Consider the following 15,638-nt stretch of genomic DNA (forward strand, 5'->3'; position numbering starts at 1 on the left):
CTCTCTCCCTCTCTCCCTCCCTCCCTCCCTCCCTCCCTCCCTCCCTCTCCCACGCATGCGCGCGCACACACAGCTGCTCCACATATAAACACACACATTTGATCACATACAGACACTCATAATCACACACACAGCTGCATTGTTTTCATTCTTAGTGATGGCTCTGTTGTTCGATATGATAATAAGCCACAATAGTCCCTGCACGCAGCTTTTTGGGGGGGTGAGCGCCAAGGAAGGCATATATCGACATCTTTAGGCCCTCTTCAACCATCCAAAATCGACGGATGTTTCTAGTGACCAGGCTGACAGCACAGCCACAATACAACACAGCCACACTACAACACACCACTATACAAAGGATCTCAGGAGAGAGAGGCCAAAGGTAACACATACTCAGAGAGAGAAAGTCTCTTTCTGATTTTCTCTCTCCACGCCTCTAGCGTGTAGGAGTCCAAAGAATCCTACCCCACAGAGACACTAGAGAAGAAAAAGAGAGAGAACATAGAGAGAGGATAAAAACCACCAGGAGCAGAGCAGAATTAGCATTTCAAGCATCGTATACAAGTTTTCCCAGTGAACACAGACTGCTAGAGGAGAGGAGAAGAGCAGAGGGGGGAGGAGGGAGTAGGGTGAAAAGTGAGTCATGATGCATACAGGCCCCCACTGGCAAACAGGGATCAGAACATAAGAGGTGTATGTGTTGGGGGGGGGGGGGGGGGGGGGGAGAAATGAAGAGAGCAGAAGACACATTTCTGTTGTTCGCTGTAACTATGGACAGTAAAGTTGTATTGTATTGTGTGTGCGTTTGTCATCACCTATCAACACACCTGACCTGTTTATACTGTGTGTATACCACACATGCTATAGTCTAGTAATGTACAGAGAGACACGTGTGCCCTCCAAATGCGTTTTAACCTTGTCCACAGAAAGAGAGGGGGAGAGAGAGCGGAGAAGGAGAGAGCGAGTCCAGTTGAGCTCAGTAATTACCATTAATGAAAGCAGCGTTGCATGCAGGGACTAATCCTGCTCTCCTATTCACTCTCTGGGCCTCAGGGACACAGCCCAAAATCACACTCTCTATCAGACAAACTATCAGTCTCTCCTAATTCGTTCTCCTTCCTCATCTTTCTTCAACTTCCCTGTCTGTCTCCCACCTTTTCCTCCGCATTCTCACCGACTCTTTCTCAATTTCAATTCAATTTATTGGCATGGGAAACATAGGTTAATATTGCCAAAGCAAGTGAACAAGATAATAAACAAAAGTGTGTTGGGGTTTGTTCTTCACTGGTGGCCCTTTCTTGTGGCAACAGGTCACAAATATTGCTGTGGTATTTCACCCTATAGATATTGGAGTTTATCAAAATTGGATTTGTTTTCAAATTCTTTGTGGGTCTGTGTAATCTGAGGGAAATATGTGTCTCTAATAAGGTCATATATTTGGCAGGAGGTTAGGAAGTGCAGCTCAGTTTCCACCTAATTTTGTGGGCAGTGTGCACATACACTGTCTTCTCTTGAGAGCCAGGTCTGTCTATGGAGGCCTTTTTCAATTGCAAGGCTATGCTCACTGAGTGTGTACATAGTCAAAGCTTTCCTTAAACCAAACTTCTCTCTCTCGCTCTCTCTCTCTCCCCATCTATCTATCGCTCTCTACACAATGAATCCGGAGGGTTATATTTTGTACATCTCCATCAACTCCCTATTCTTTCTCTCCCCTCCCAGCTCTCTCTCCGGCTCTCTGCCGCTCCCTTGCTTTCATCTCCCTCACATTCCACTCTTTTTCATCCCATATTCTATCTCATTCTCCCCCACCCTCCTCCTCTCGCATTTCTATCTCTCTATCGTTCTCCGACACACAATCACTCTTCCCGCTCTCCTGGGCACGCTTTGGTCTCGCTCTAGTCAAGCCTTTTTCCTCCTGCATTTCCCTGACGGATACACACACACACACACACACACACACACACACACACACACACACACACACACACACACACACACACACACACACACACACACACACACACACACACACACACACACACACACACACACAGCTCCCTGATGGATACGAACACTTACACCTCCACATACACCCTGAACGATTCAGACACTTAGCTCCATACCCACACACTCCTCCCTGTCTGCACACCTACAACATATGCTCACAGTATTGTGTTGTCAGGACACAACATCCATTAGTATTAGCCTATTAACAGTAATCCAACTCTGCCAGTCATAATGCCAATGGCACAATACAAACACATTGGCGAGAGAGAGAGAGACAAACATAAATACATAAACATGACCTTGTAGTGATGGGCCCAGCCTCCTAAGTGACTGTCCACACTGTATGCAAGGATTTCCTTTGTGTTGTCTTAGGAATGCTGCATTATCTCACCAACCCCCTCGTCACATCTCTGTGAACCAATTGATGCTTTTGCTTTTACATCTTGTAGGTCTGATATCTGATTGGAAGTTCACTTTTAGAGTATTCTATTGGTCAATGACTCAGATTTTGAATCCAAACATGGTCAAATGTTATAAAAGGGGCTTAAATTCATTGTCTCTTTCTCTCTTTGTTCCTGACCTGCTGTGGTGAGATATACTCTGTCTCTTCACTCTCTCTCCAATGAGCTATGGCCCATTTTATTTTTTATTTTATTTAACTAGGCAAGTCAGTTAAGAACACATTCTTATTTACAATGACGGCCCAGGAACAGTGCGTTAACTGCCTTGTTCAGGGGCAGAATGACATATTTTTTTTTACCTTGTCTGCTTGAATCTTAGGTTAATGGCCCAACCCTCTAACCACTAGGCTACCAAGCCATGGTTTCTTTGTATCTCTCTCTCCCTCTCTGATCATGCATATATTGTAATTATTGTTAATGCTTTGTAACTTAAACTTGTGCTTTGTATGTGAATTTATTGAATTTTACAATGTAATTAAATCTATTTGCCTTTCATAGACAACTCTCAAACCTTTCTTGGTAGTTTATTCCTGTAACTGAACAATAGTCCTGCTTGCATGTTGTTGAATCATCTTTATGGAATGAGTTGTCATATTAATTGCATAGTCTTATCACAGGTCCGTTGTGAGGTACGCTATATATAATATGACAATATTTACCCCACTACAACCCAATGCATCATGCTTATTAACTCATATTCATTAACATTGATGGATTCACTAGCTCCTCTCCATGGTGTCCCTAAAAACAATAGCAGCTACTGTATGTTGGAACTGCCATGTTGAACTGAGCCTTGCTGTTGAAAAACCTCTACAGTGTCCGACTTTCGACTGTCGCAGACGCAGCTCCCCCAACTTCACACACCGACTATCGTCTACAGTCGGCTACGTTAGTCTTATTGCCCAAACACAACCTGTATCTTACGTTAGATGGCGTCAATCCTAGGCAAAGCATGTCTCTCAACCGATCTGCCTTACAGGTCGTGGAACTCATATTCAAATTTTAAATATTCCAGAACGAAAACATAGTTCCTATTTTTTTTTTTTTATCACTGCGCTCTCTTATGACTCTCCATGAAATAGACAGAATAACTAAATTATTAAAAACGTTATTACAGTGATTTTGCAATTGTGCGAAAATAAAAAACTAAGCGGTGGCTAGCTCCTGCACAAATTCTGTGCAAGGACGTCGGTCACCAACGTGACTTGATCAGCTGCTTAGCTAACGTTTGCTGCTAGTTTACTGACATAGGTAACGTTAGTTATCTAGCTAGCTCTACCTTCAGTTAATGACATAAAAAGCTTGGTTAGCCTGTTTAAAATATCCTGAAGTTGTAGACATGCAGCCCCAAAATTAGGAGGGACAGAAATCAGTCTGTAAATCAGCATGTTTCTCCACTAACGCTAACATGCATCTTTGTATTGTTGGGTCAACTGAGTACAGCAGCTGACTCAGGAGGCTACTGCAATGACTCGCGGCAGAACAGCTGCTTCATGAAAACTCTTAATAATGTTAGCATTAGCACTACTACAGTAGCTTACAAGCTAGCGTTTGTTGGAAGCATTCTACATTGTGTGTAATGCACTAAGTAGGTAGCTGGTTGGTTAGCATCATTTCAGTGACTGGCTCAGCTAGCAAGCTATGAGCCAGTCACTGAAGCTACGTTCCCATTGTCTAACGTCAGAAATACTGCTCCATGAAACACAAAATCCTTAGCTAGATATAAAAGGGTGGGACTAAGACGTCCTCAACAGACAAAAAGTACACATTGTTGAATGATGTATTGTTCTACAGTAGCTTAGATTCATTTAGACTGTTTTGAGGCAGAAATGGGGTTCAGCGGTGTATGTCACCGATGTAATATTTTTAGCCAAACTACTTTAGATCTATCTCATTACCATTTGTGAAATTCGAGACAGAACAGTGCAGATGGAATCAACGCGCTATCTGACGTAAGACAATGACAGACTCTGGCATTACCTCCCAGTGATTAAAAGTTTTTCAGCCTGTTTGACTTGTGATAGCCTATTCTATATGACCTTCTGAAGCTACTCTGCTGCTTATGGATGAGCGCATTAGGCATGTCACCCAGGTAAAGTAATGATATGATAAAAATAGTGTGCTGGTGAAATGGCCTTCTGGGCACATCACTACCTCTTAGAGTAGGTCTATTTTTAACACATTCATCATCAACCCTGCTGCCCAGGAGAATGAAGTCATGTGGATCACACCTCTTCACTCTAATCCATTAATTCCTCTTAATGAAACATTTTATTAAATGGCAGAAAAAGTTTTTTGCATACCACCTAGGCTAAAGAGGTCTGAACTAATGGCGAGCTTCCTTACTACGCATGCAGAAGTGTTTCAACATTATAACAACGCTGTCACGTTCCTGACCTGTTTTCTCTTGTTTTTGTATGTGTTTAGTTGGTCAGGGCGTGAGTTGGGGTGGGCATTCTATGTTTTGTGTTTCTATGTTTAGGTCATTGGTAATTAGCCTTATATGGTTCTCAATCAGGGACAGGTGTTTGACGTTTCCTCTGATTGAGAACCATATAAAGGTAGGCTGTTCAGACTGTTTGTTTGTGGGTGGTTGTCTTCCGTGTTTGTGTCTGTGCACCACACGGGACTGTTTCGTTTGTGTAGTCTGTACCTGTTCATGCGTTCTTCGTGTATATGTAAGTTCTCTAGTTCAGGTCTGTCTACGTTTATTTGTTTTGTAGTTTGTTGAAGTATTTTCGTGTTTCGTCTTTACTTTAATAAATATAATTATGTCATATCACAACGCTGCGCTTTGGTCCAATCCCTACTCCTCCTCTTCGGACGAAGAGGAGGAGGACAACCGTTACAAACGCGGGCAAGGTCTAATTATTCCATGTGTCTTGAGTTACTTGATAACACGTTCTCTTCAGCAATTACGTTCTGGCCAAGAGGTTGAGATGGTTATGTAAAGAACAGGCTGAGGGGAGAGGAGGCACAGTGGAGTGGTTCCTGAGCCCTATTCAAACACAGATAATGGGTACGGAAGAGCAGGCTCTGCTCATGCACACGCACACACCGACACACACTAGAGAGGGGCTATGGGTATTAGTAACAGTAAAGCTTATGCCCCGACTGGAATTCCTCTTCATGTCCGTGGGTGGAGGTTGTACCAGTTGACCACCATCGTCATGGTGACTGAATGGGGTTGGATGTAGCAGAGAAAGGTTGTTAATTTTGGGGAGCTCAGACAGAGTGGAATGGCTGGCCATCGTTTAATGACATGGGGATTCATACAGACACAAGTGCAGGGGGAGGGCTCTTTCTGGCCATGGCCAAGACAGTTAGGCCCTTACACTGACGCTCAGCCATGGTATAGGTTAGAGCAGGGGTATTCAGCATGGGTGTCTGCAGCCCCCCCCCCCCAATGTTTTTATGAATATTGCTAGCAACAACAAAATAAACACATTTTTTTTATGACATACCTACAGTAGAAAAGAGGAGAATATACTATTTGTAATGATGTCAACTTTATTTCTTAACTCCTAATATTGAGCAAATTACACTCATTGGAGCCAATTGTACTCACTGGAGTAGGTAACATAGCCGCTGGCTGCTGGTAAGGTTTCTTGACTTGGACATTTTTGCCAACACATGGCTAACCTTTGTTAAACCAGCTAAACAGCTGCTCTTAGCGAAAATGTGTTTTGAGTTTCCATTTTAGCTAATAGGAGTTTACACTTCCTCTTCCAATTATAATGTGGGGAGGTCAAAATAATGAAAAACTATCTACCAAATCTATTCAAAATGTTTTTTTGCTAACATATGATGGGGGTCCCTGGGTCGCCGGTTTGCCTGGGAGAGGCTCCCTGGGCAATAGAATAATGAAGACCCCTAGGTTAGCGGGCTACTTCTAATGGAGGAACAGGGAGGGGAGGGGGGAGAGGAGAACAACAAAAGAGGGAAGAGAAACGTGGGTACACACACACACACACACACACACACACACACACACACACACACACACACACACACACACACACACACACACACACACACACACACACACACACTGAAAGTTGAACTAGTTGAACTCCCTGGGCAGTAGCGTGTCCAACCTCTTCTATTCTGCTCTGTCCACTGAGTGTTGGCTCTGATAAACTAGCACTATTATATTCCACTCCCCCATTCCCCTCCACCATTTTACGCTTACTCCCACGGCATTCTCCCTCTGTCCTCGCCTTCTGTGGTAATGACGGCGCAAGACAGACCCACACCTTACACACAGATGCCCGCATGCACACACACACGCCGCACACACACACACGCCGCATACACACACACACACACACACTGCACACACACACACGCCACACACACACACTTATACCTCCACCATCCTGAAGACGTACGTACGCGCGCACACACACACACACTTACACCATCCTGGAGACGTATGTATGCGCGCGCACACACACACACACACCCAAAACTCCCTAGGATTAACTTGTTATTTTAATCTATAGCGCCTATTCTCTGGCCCAAATTCCAGCAGAAATCAATGGGGGATATGGAGGCTGATAAGCCATTAAAAGTAAAGGGATACCACCAGCGATGAACACAGCCCATGAATCTGTAATCACACTGACATTCTGGATTCAGTTTATATATCAGCGTGACGGCAGGTCCTAATGTGTGCTTTACTGTGGACTCTAATGGTGAGGTGGAAATGAGTGTTATATATCGTCAGTGTACACACAAATCTGTGTAAATGACGTCTGTTTATGAGCTGGTGTAGACGGCTGGCCCTGGGATCCAGGTTTCTCATGCATAATGGTTATGCAAAGCAGAAGATGCAGCTGTGAATCTCCTCTCACACAGAGGAAGGCGATATTAAATATATAGATTATACTCTGTAGACGTAGTGCTTCTCTGGAGTTCAAAAGAGGCTCTCAGAAGTTTTTACTAGGAGGAAGGAGAGAAAATTCTGTGTCCAAAACTTCTGAACCCAAGGATTCAGAAGCCAGCTTCAAGGGGTTCTTAGACAGACAGTATGTAGTGGTAGATATAGGGGAGAGGGGAAAAAAAAGGGGAGATCACAATTCTGTTTGCACAGTTGTTTACATGGATACGCTTCTTAATAAAAACCTATTTGAAACAAGCCATTACATTTCGTTATTATCATGGCATTTCATAATTATTCAGGTTATTACTTTTAAATATGAATCAACAAATTAAGAAATGCCAGTTTGGGGGGGGGGGGGGGGGTTCTGTTGCATTTTTGTATTGACAACATTAATTAGGCTAGGGTCTATTTCACTCCACTTCCTGTCTGACTGACATGCCCAAAGTAAACTGCCTGTTACTCAGGCCCAGAAGCCAGGATATGCATATAATTGGTTCCATTGGATAGAAATGTTAAAATAATGTATGAGACTATAACACAATTGATATGGTAGGAGAAAATCCAAAGAAGAGCCCATGCTCTTACAATGGAAAGCTATGGGTTATATGCAATTCCAGCTCCCAGATTGCAATTCATATTGCTTCCATTAGATGTCAACAGTCTTTGTTCAAGGTTTCAGGCTTGTTTCTTCCCAAATGAGGAAGAATTTAGAGTTTTGGTACTGGGAGTCAGAGTTAAAAATCAGTCTGTGCGCACGCAACGAAGAGGCATTTGCTTAATAAGCATTTGCTTATTTTGCTTTTCAATTGAACATACTTCTTTCCGTATGAAATATTATAGTTTAATTACATTTTAAGGTACCTGAGGATTAAATAGAAACATATTTTGACTTGTTTTAACAAAGTTTAGCAGTAGCTTTTTGGAATCGTTTCTCTGCATGTTGAACGAGTGGATTACTCAAATCGATGGCGCCAAATAAACTGACCTTTTGGGATATAAAGAAGGATTTTATCTAACAAAACGACCATGCATGTTGTAGCTGGGACCCTTTGGATTGCAAATCAGAGGAAGATTTTCAAAAAGTAAGTGAATATTTAATCGCAATTTGTGATTTTCTGAAGCCTGTGCTGGTTTAAAAATATTTTAATGTGGGGCACCATCCTCAAACAATCGCATGGCATGCTTTCGCTGTAAAGCCTATTGTAAATCGGACAATGCAGTTAGATTAACACAAATTTAAGCTTTTAACCGATATAAGACACTTGTATGTACCTAGATGTTTAATATCCATAATGTTTATGATTATTTATTTGAATTGCACGTCCTCCAAATTCACCGGAAGTTGTCGACAGTTGTCCCGCCTATCCCAGAGAGGTTAACGGAAATGTATGAAGGAATTGACAAGGAAAGTATGAAGGGGACACCTATGCTATAGTATGAAGATGAAATTGACAATCATTAAAATAGAAACATGCAACACGTCCATAGCCTATTTATTAGCAACACTGATTGTCAAGGGAGAGAGTATTGGAAAGCTTTTTCAAATACTGTGAGGAACTATTATAATTTGAAAAGATGTTAAAAAAAAACAGACCTTTGTTGACATACTGTGTGAGGTGAAGAAACATTACTGAGAAGCCCAGCTGGGCAGGTACTTCTACGCTTGAATCGGCATGCACACTCCGTCAACATGAGCAGGACAAAGAAAGCAGACACATGCTCATTGTTCACATGGAGTGCATAAATGATGGTTATGAAATAAACCACAACTTGTTTCTCATAAGTGTAGCAGGTTGTGAATGTTTCCACTCCGAGAATGAGAACAGTAAATTACTGTAATTAATACATGCATAAACAGAAATTAATGTAACCAAATGAGAGAGATTAACGGTAAATTGCCTGTTTTACAAGCAGTCGATTACCACATGGGCAATGTTCCCTCTAAGCTGTGCACGTGCGTGGGTGAGCAGTAGCACTGAGACTGCTGCGCAGCTCCCTGAGCTCCCTGGACTGGTGTGCAGAATGCAGAAGAAATATCAGCCCACAAAGAGAAGCACGAGATTGAACTTCACTCAACTTTCTAGAGTTTTCCCTGTTAGTTAAGACTACCAACGTTTCCCTTTACTGTGGCAATTGTGATCGAGTCAACGCAATATTAGCCACTTTCAATGCAACATACCGGAACAAAACAAACTATGCAAGACATTTTGTTATAGGCAGAACGCATAGGAGTAAGATTCTATTGCGCACGACTCAACGGCACAGCCAATCAGAGCTGCAGTAGGCCTACCTGCAAATAGACCATTGCCATATATGAATCTGCGCTATTTAGCTTGAACTGGACTGTGTTTACAGCTGTGGTCTTGAGTAGATGCACTTGTTTTGAGATCAAAGCAAGAGCTGCATGTAGCCAGATGTGCAAATTTTGTTCATATCCTTTGCCAGTTAGTGAGTTATTAGCCCAGTTATATATAATTTGTAGTCAGCAATAGAGGAGTGATTGCTTCCTACAAGAGCACAAAACGTGTACATTTCTATAGTTCTTTGAAAAGCAGGTTAGGTAAAGAGCTTATTTTTGTCTTAAAGGGGCAGTGCTGTATTTTGAGACAGCCAAGTAGCCAATAGGCAGAGGGTAGCATAATTTGTCTGATTGCTTGTAATAATGGTATGAGAATAATAATACATTTTGTTTTATAAAGTTGTTTCCTGCATCAAACAACGCAGCAACATTTTCAGTCAAATCCTTGTCAGAAGGACAAGTGGATAAACAGGTTAGTGTCGAAAGTCTCATGGAATGTAGGCCTACATTGAACATCACACATTGGCTGCTACTGAAGGCTGAATAATTAAACAGTCATTTCCATGTTAAAATGTTATGGGATGCATTTTCTCCATTGTTTTTGATGGTAGGTCACTCTGGTAGGCCTACATTATGATCTCATAGTCACAGTAGACTACTTGGCCAATGTCTGAAACTGCAACTTAAAGTGGGCACAGCCTCAGTGTTCACAGTAAACGTGCACTGGAAGTTGCACAGAATTTTGGCAACATTCAGGACTGGGCATGATCAGCATTGATTAGTTTATAAATTAAAATATGCCATATCGAATTATACCATGCCAGGTTGGAGAGGACTTGCCCATTGTCCATTTGACACAACGTTAGTGCATTATAGGCCACAGAGCCAGAAAACTGGACCTAATAGCAGGAGTGTCTGCTAATGATTATAAGCAATTGTTTTGCTAACTTAGTCTGTCTATTCAACTTTCTATATCTCCTCCTCTTTCCAACTGATGATAGGTGCTATAGGCTATGGTACTTCAGTAAAATATGGTTTGATTTGTGGACTTTTATACAATTCACATTTTAATTGCTTGCTAGTATAAATCTCTCTTCTTTTCAAAAAGGTTTGATGTGTCTGTCTATTAATGATAGATTAATGATTTAACATCTTTCGACAAGGCGTTTACCTCCATGGAAATGAAGCGAATAAAAAATAACTGAAATCTTAAAATGAACGTAGGTTTATTTAAACGGTTTTGATGGTTATTTTATTTACATGGTCTTCATCCATAACCGTCAGTGACATGGTTATTGAATTACCGTCACAGCCCGAATGTCAGCCTCTTTCCCTGCTCCTTCTGGGTCTCTTCTTACATTTAATTGGCTGTCTGACAGTCCTCTATGGACCTGTAGGCCACTGATTACACTGATGGGGTCGGTGGCAGGGACAGTAATGTGACCAAATACATGTTGTGACAGTTGTATGGTTACTGAAGCAGCAAGGGACATATTTATGATGAGAGGGTTTCAGTTCAGCATGAGACTGGACAGCAGGCCCTGAAGATATCATGGTGTATTGGTGTGTGTGTGTACTCTACAGCATCTTTGCATTTGTGAAGTGTGTGTGTTGCATATGATAGTGTTTGTAGTTGCCACATATTTAGCATTGAAGGACTTCAGTTTAATGGTCACCAGGCCTCCAAACAATCAGGATGTACAGTGTGACTATCTTTGAGGGGGAGTGGTAAACATAGCAAGTCACTATGGTTCGATCCCTTAAAGTAATGCTGCAGGATAACCTTGATGAGAAAAGTTGGTTATAAATAGGCTTTGTTGTGATGCGAAGGGATATGAATGTAAATGACATGCAAATGTGTCCAACAAACATTGCATCTGTATTCAAATGTGCCTTAGATACTGAAATGTGAGTAAGGTTTGGGACTGGGGACATGAAACAGAGCTTTGGTTGAAAGTGGATGCGAATATGAGCAATAATGGAGAAGTTTCCCAGAGCCTTCGTGAGCTCTACTCTACATGAAGACACTAGCATAATCCACACTGCATTTCTGAATTCCTGCATATTGTTTGGAATGTAAATATTTAATGATAAACTCTATTTGAAAATGGTTATGTTCAATTTTTTGAAAAAGTGGAAATGTTGATAACTAACTTTAAAAATGATCTATGTTTTCTACAGTCCACTGGAGAGGTTGGTGCTGATTATTCAAACACGCACACACAGACAGACGTGCGCATACAGGGAGCGTGCCAAAACAAAAGCCTTTGATGCCGGTGATCAGACAAAGCATGCAATGTCTTCAGAAATCCACAAAGCCAGTTGAAAGCTTCACAACCATCAAATCCTCCTCTACCTTTATGTCTCTTTGTTTTGTTTCTCTCTCCATCTATTTCTCACAACTTCAGCAGGGATGGTCATCAGATGTGAGAATGAATCACTCCAACATCACCATGTACATAATACACTGTGTCATTAGTCTACTGAGACAATTCAATGGCTGTACTTTGAAAGAATGTCCTTTCTTAGCAGATTTGAAACAACTTTCACCCATTCTGTGAATTAATGTTATTACTTAGAAAATATACTCTCTTCAACTTTCCAACTCAAAGAGAATACTTCATCCACAGTCGGTGCATTAAGCAGCACTCTGCATGTCTCTCACTATTTCACATTCACAAACTTCCTGATATTAGACTGCTGACGGTCAGGGATTTATACTGGGTGTATTAATGCTTTAGTGTGTGTGAGAGTGTATGTTTGGTGCTTGGGTATGCAGAGTGCTTCTCTGGACCCCAGTATTCAAGTGTGTGTGTGTGTGGGGTGTTCCTGTTCCTAACCCCCTCCAACACTGTGCACCCAAACACACATTTGAGAGGAAAGGTAAATCTCTCTCTTTCTCTCAGACTACTGCCCACCTCTCTAAATGTCCCTCTCAGTCACTTCTATCTATTCAATTCCCCTCCTCTGGCTTCCATTTCACTATTCCTCTGTCTTCGATCTACAGTGGGGAGAACAAGTATTTGATACACTGCCGATTTTGCAGGTTTTCCTACTTACAAAGCATGTAGAGGTCTGTAATTTTTATCATGGGTACACTTCAACTGCAAATTAATTACTTAAAAATCATACAATGTGATTTTCTGGATTTTTGTTTTAGATTCCGTCTCTCACAGTTGAAGTGTACCTATGATAAAAATTACAGACCTCTACATGCTTTGTAAGTAGGAAAACCTGCAAAATCGGCAGTGTATCAAATACTTGTTCTCCCCACTGTATATCAGCTCCACCATCTCTCATTCTCACTATCCCTCTCCCATTTACCTCTCTTCCAACCTTTCATGTCTTTTATTCCTACCTTTTCTATTGCTCTCTATTTTTCTCGTATTCTCTCTCTATACACTCCCTATATTACACCACCTATCCTTCCCTCTACGTATCTCTCATATCCCTCTCTCAGCATTTATTGGATCAGTGCATTTATAGATGCTTGTATATTGTTATATTACATTGTTTGCCACTTCCCCCCTCCAAAACCAATTATGCAATAAATAAATAGATAAACAACATAGCGGCCATCCTTCATGGCTGTCTAACAGTGCCAAATGGCCTAAATCAGATTGCAGGAATGAAACAATAAAAATATAAAATGCTGAGAGTAGGCTAGATTTAATTATCAGACACCTTAGCGGCAGGTAACCCAAACAGCATTTGACTACAGGAGATGTCCGACCTAGCAGATACACAATCCAGGGAGGTGACTAGGAGGACACCAGAAAGTAAGATAGGAGGAGAGGAGGACAGGCTGAGGAGAAGAAGAATGTAGTGGGGGTAAGGGAGCAGAGGAGGAAGAGGAGAAGGAGGGAAGGAAAAGTACATGTGGGGGAGGAAGAGATGAGTAGAGGCAGAGAAAAAGAAAAGGAATGTGATGAGAAGAGGCGAAGGAGAAGAAGAGGGGAGTGTGGGGGAAGAGGAGAGGTAGAGACGCAGAGAACAAAAAGAAGCGGTGAGTATGGGGAGTAGGACAGGAAGAGAGGTGGAGGAGAATATATATAGAAGAAGTGGGGTGTGGGGGGGAAGAGGACAGTAGAAGAGGTGAAGGAGAAGAAGAGGTGTGTGTGGAGAGGAAGACGGGATTGTAGGCTGAGCTCAGGTGTCTTAAAGCAGATATTATTGCCTTATCTGTCACCTGCAGCAGCTCAGCTATTATTTTAGAGAGAGAGAGGAACTGCTAGGGGAGGGAACATAGATGGTGTGTGTGTATACCTTTGGGTGTGTGTGTTATGTAGATTAAATTCCCCCTTCTCCTCCTCAGCACAGAGGGAAAATAAACACGGTAAACACTGAGCTTCACTTCTCTGCTGTGCTGTAATCTGTTCTGAAGGCCACGGGGGTCTGGGAGATGTGTATGGAGGCACATGTCAACTGTCTCTGCAGGAACAACAAGCTAGAGTCTTGCTTCTGACTGCAAAAGTTGGCTTGGAGTGCAAGAGGAAGCCAAGTATTGAATCCTGGTGAACACTGTTAAGGATAATAATGGTGCCTTGTGACTGTGATCCCATTAGCTTGTAGCCGTGATAGTGTGTAGTTTGCACATAGTTAGCATGCAGCTGCGTACCTGCAGTGGTCAAGCAATGCTGCTCTGTTTCAAGTAGTTGGCATGTAACTGTCGAATGGCTGTCTTTCTACGGTGGTCATTAGCATGTAGCCGTGTTAGCGTGTAGTTATGCAGCATATAACTCCTTACCTGCGGTGGTGAGGCAGTGTTCCTCATCGCTGTTGTCCTGACAGTTGTCTTGTCCATTACACAGGAAGCTACGGTCCACACAGCGCCCGTTACGACACTTGAAGCGGGCCTCCAAGCACACCAGCGGGTTACCTGCTGTGAGAGTACCACAACATGACTCAGAGGTTAGAGGTCATGGGTTAGAGATTAGGTATGTGATAAACATACTGTAGGCATTGTTTTGATTTGTTTTTATAACCACTAGCTCCTTAACACTAGAAGTGCAGAGACCAAACTGCGCACAGCTCACCTGGCAGTTGCCCTCGGAACAGAACCTACAACATCTGCAAGCGACATGTTTATGGGAAGTGTTGCAAGCAAGAAAAAGCGAAGATTTGTCGACTCTTAGGACAAGGGATAACAGCAAAAAGAGATCCAACTGATGCCATTGCATGAAGACAGATGCTTTAATGTAAGCACGAGTGAGGCCAAAAATAATATGTCCAATAAATGACAATAATGGACTATTTTTACTTTCGTGCTGATTTGACTATTTATCAAGCCCACTTTGAACTGATACTGATGTTTAGGATAATGATAATTTATTCATTTCACCGTGTGTCTTGCTGACCGTGCGTCTTAGTGGTTTGGGTATTTGCATTTGTTTTGTCGTTATAGAATCAAGTTGTTACCGTGTTCCAACGCACATGCTTTTTTTCAACATAGTTGTACAAAGGCAAAACCATGAATAAAATTGGTTTATCACTTGAAATTCTGTGCTTTTAGTGTTTTTCATTTTTACATATAGCCTAGAGTAACATAAACGAATAAAAATGCTATTATGTAAAAATATATATTTTTCCGTATTCTAATGTTACCTAAGACCTTCATAAACACAACCAAAGGATTATTTTCCCGATAACATTACATTTATTTATTAGACTGTTAGAATGTTGATGCCCCAAACGTCATTGGCTCAAAGTGGAGTCCCTCGAGGCCTGGCACTTTAGGTGTTAAACTAAAGAGCAGAAGCTGTCCAAAAAAACAAGAGAAACCTCAAACCTCAATCCAAAACATATACTGTAACACAGTCCAATTTAACAGAAACGTTGGGATTTTAGACTATCCAAAATTATCAGACATTTGAAGAGGGGAGTAATGAAAAAATGTAACACATCACACGGGATCGAGAGATACAGTAAAACCATTCGATCAGGGTTTTTGATTAGATACAAAAAAATCTAACTCCAACTAGCATGA

At 41.8% G+C, this 15,638-nt stretch overlaps 1 protein-coding gene across 2 annotated transcripts in view; it reads right to left on the minus strand.

Moving 5' to 3' along the window:
* The window catches only part of ldlrad3 (low density lipoprotein receptor class A domain containing 3), a 118,669-nt gene that overhangs the window by 21,081 nt on the left and 81,950 nt on the right, over positions 1-15,638 (minus strand). Inside the window, exon 4 of one of the 2 annotated variants that reach the window (XM_039001380.1) lies at positions 14,400-14,531. In XM_039001380.1, coding sequence (XP_038857308.1) covers positions 14,400-14,531 — 132 coding nt within the window. Of the gene's footprint in view, positions 1-14,399; positions 14,535-15,638 lie in introns of both variants that reach the window. The other variant, XM_039001379.1, reaches the window with a different exon arrangement.

The sequence above is a fragment of the Salvelinus namaycush genome, chromosome 9, assembly GCF_016432855.1.
Source record: "Salvelinus namaycush isolate Seneca chromosome 9, SaNama_1.0, whole genome shotgun sequence".
Lineage (NCBI taxonomy): Eukaryota > Metazoa > Chordata > Actinopteri > Salmoniformes > Salmonidae > Salvelinus > Salvelinus namaycush.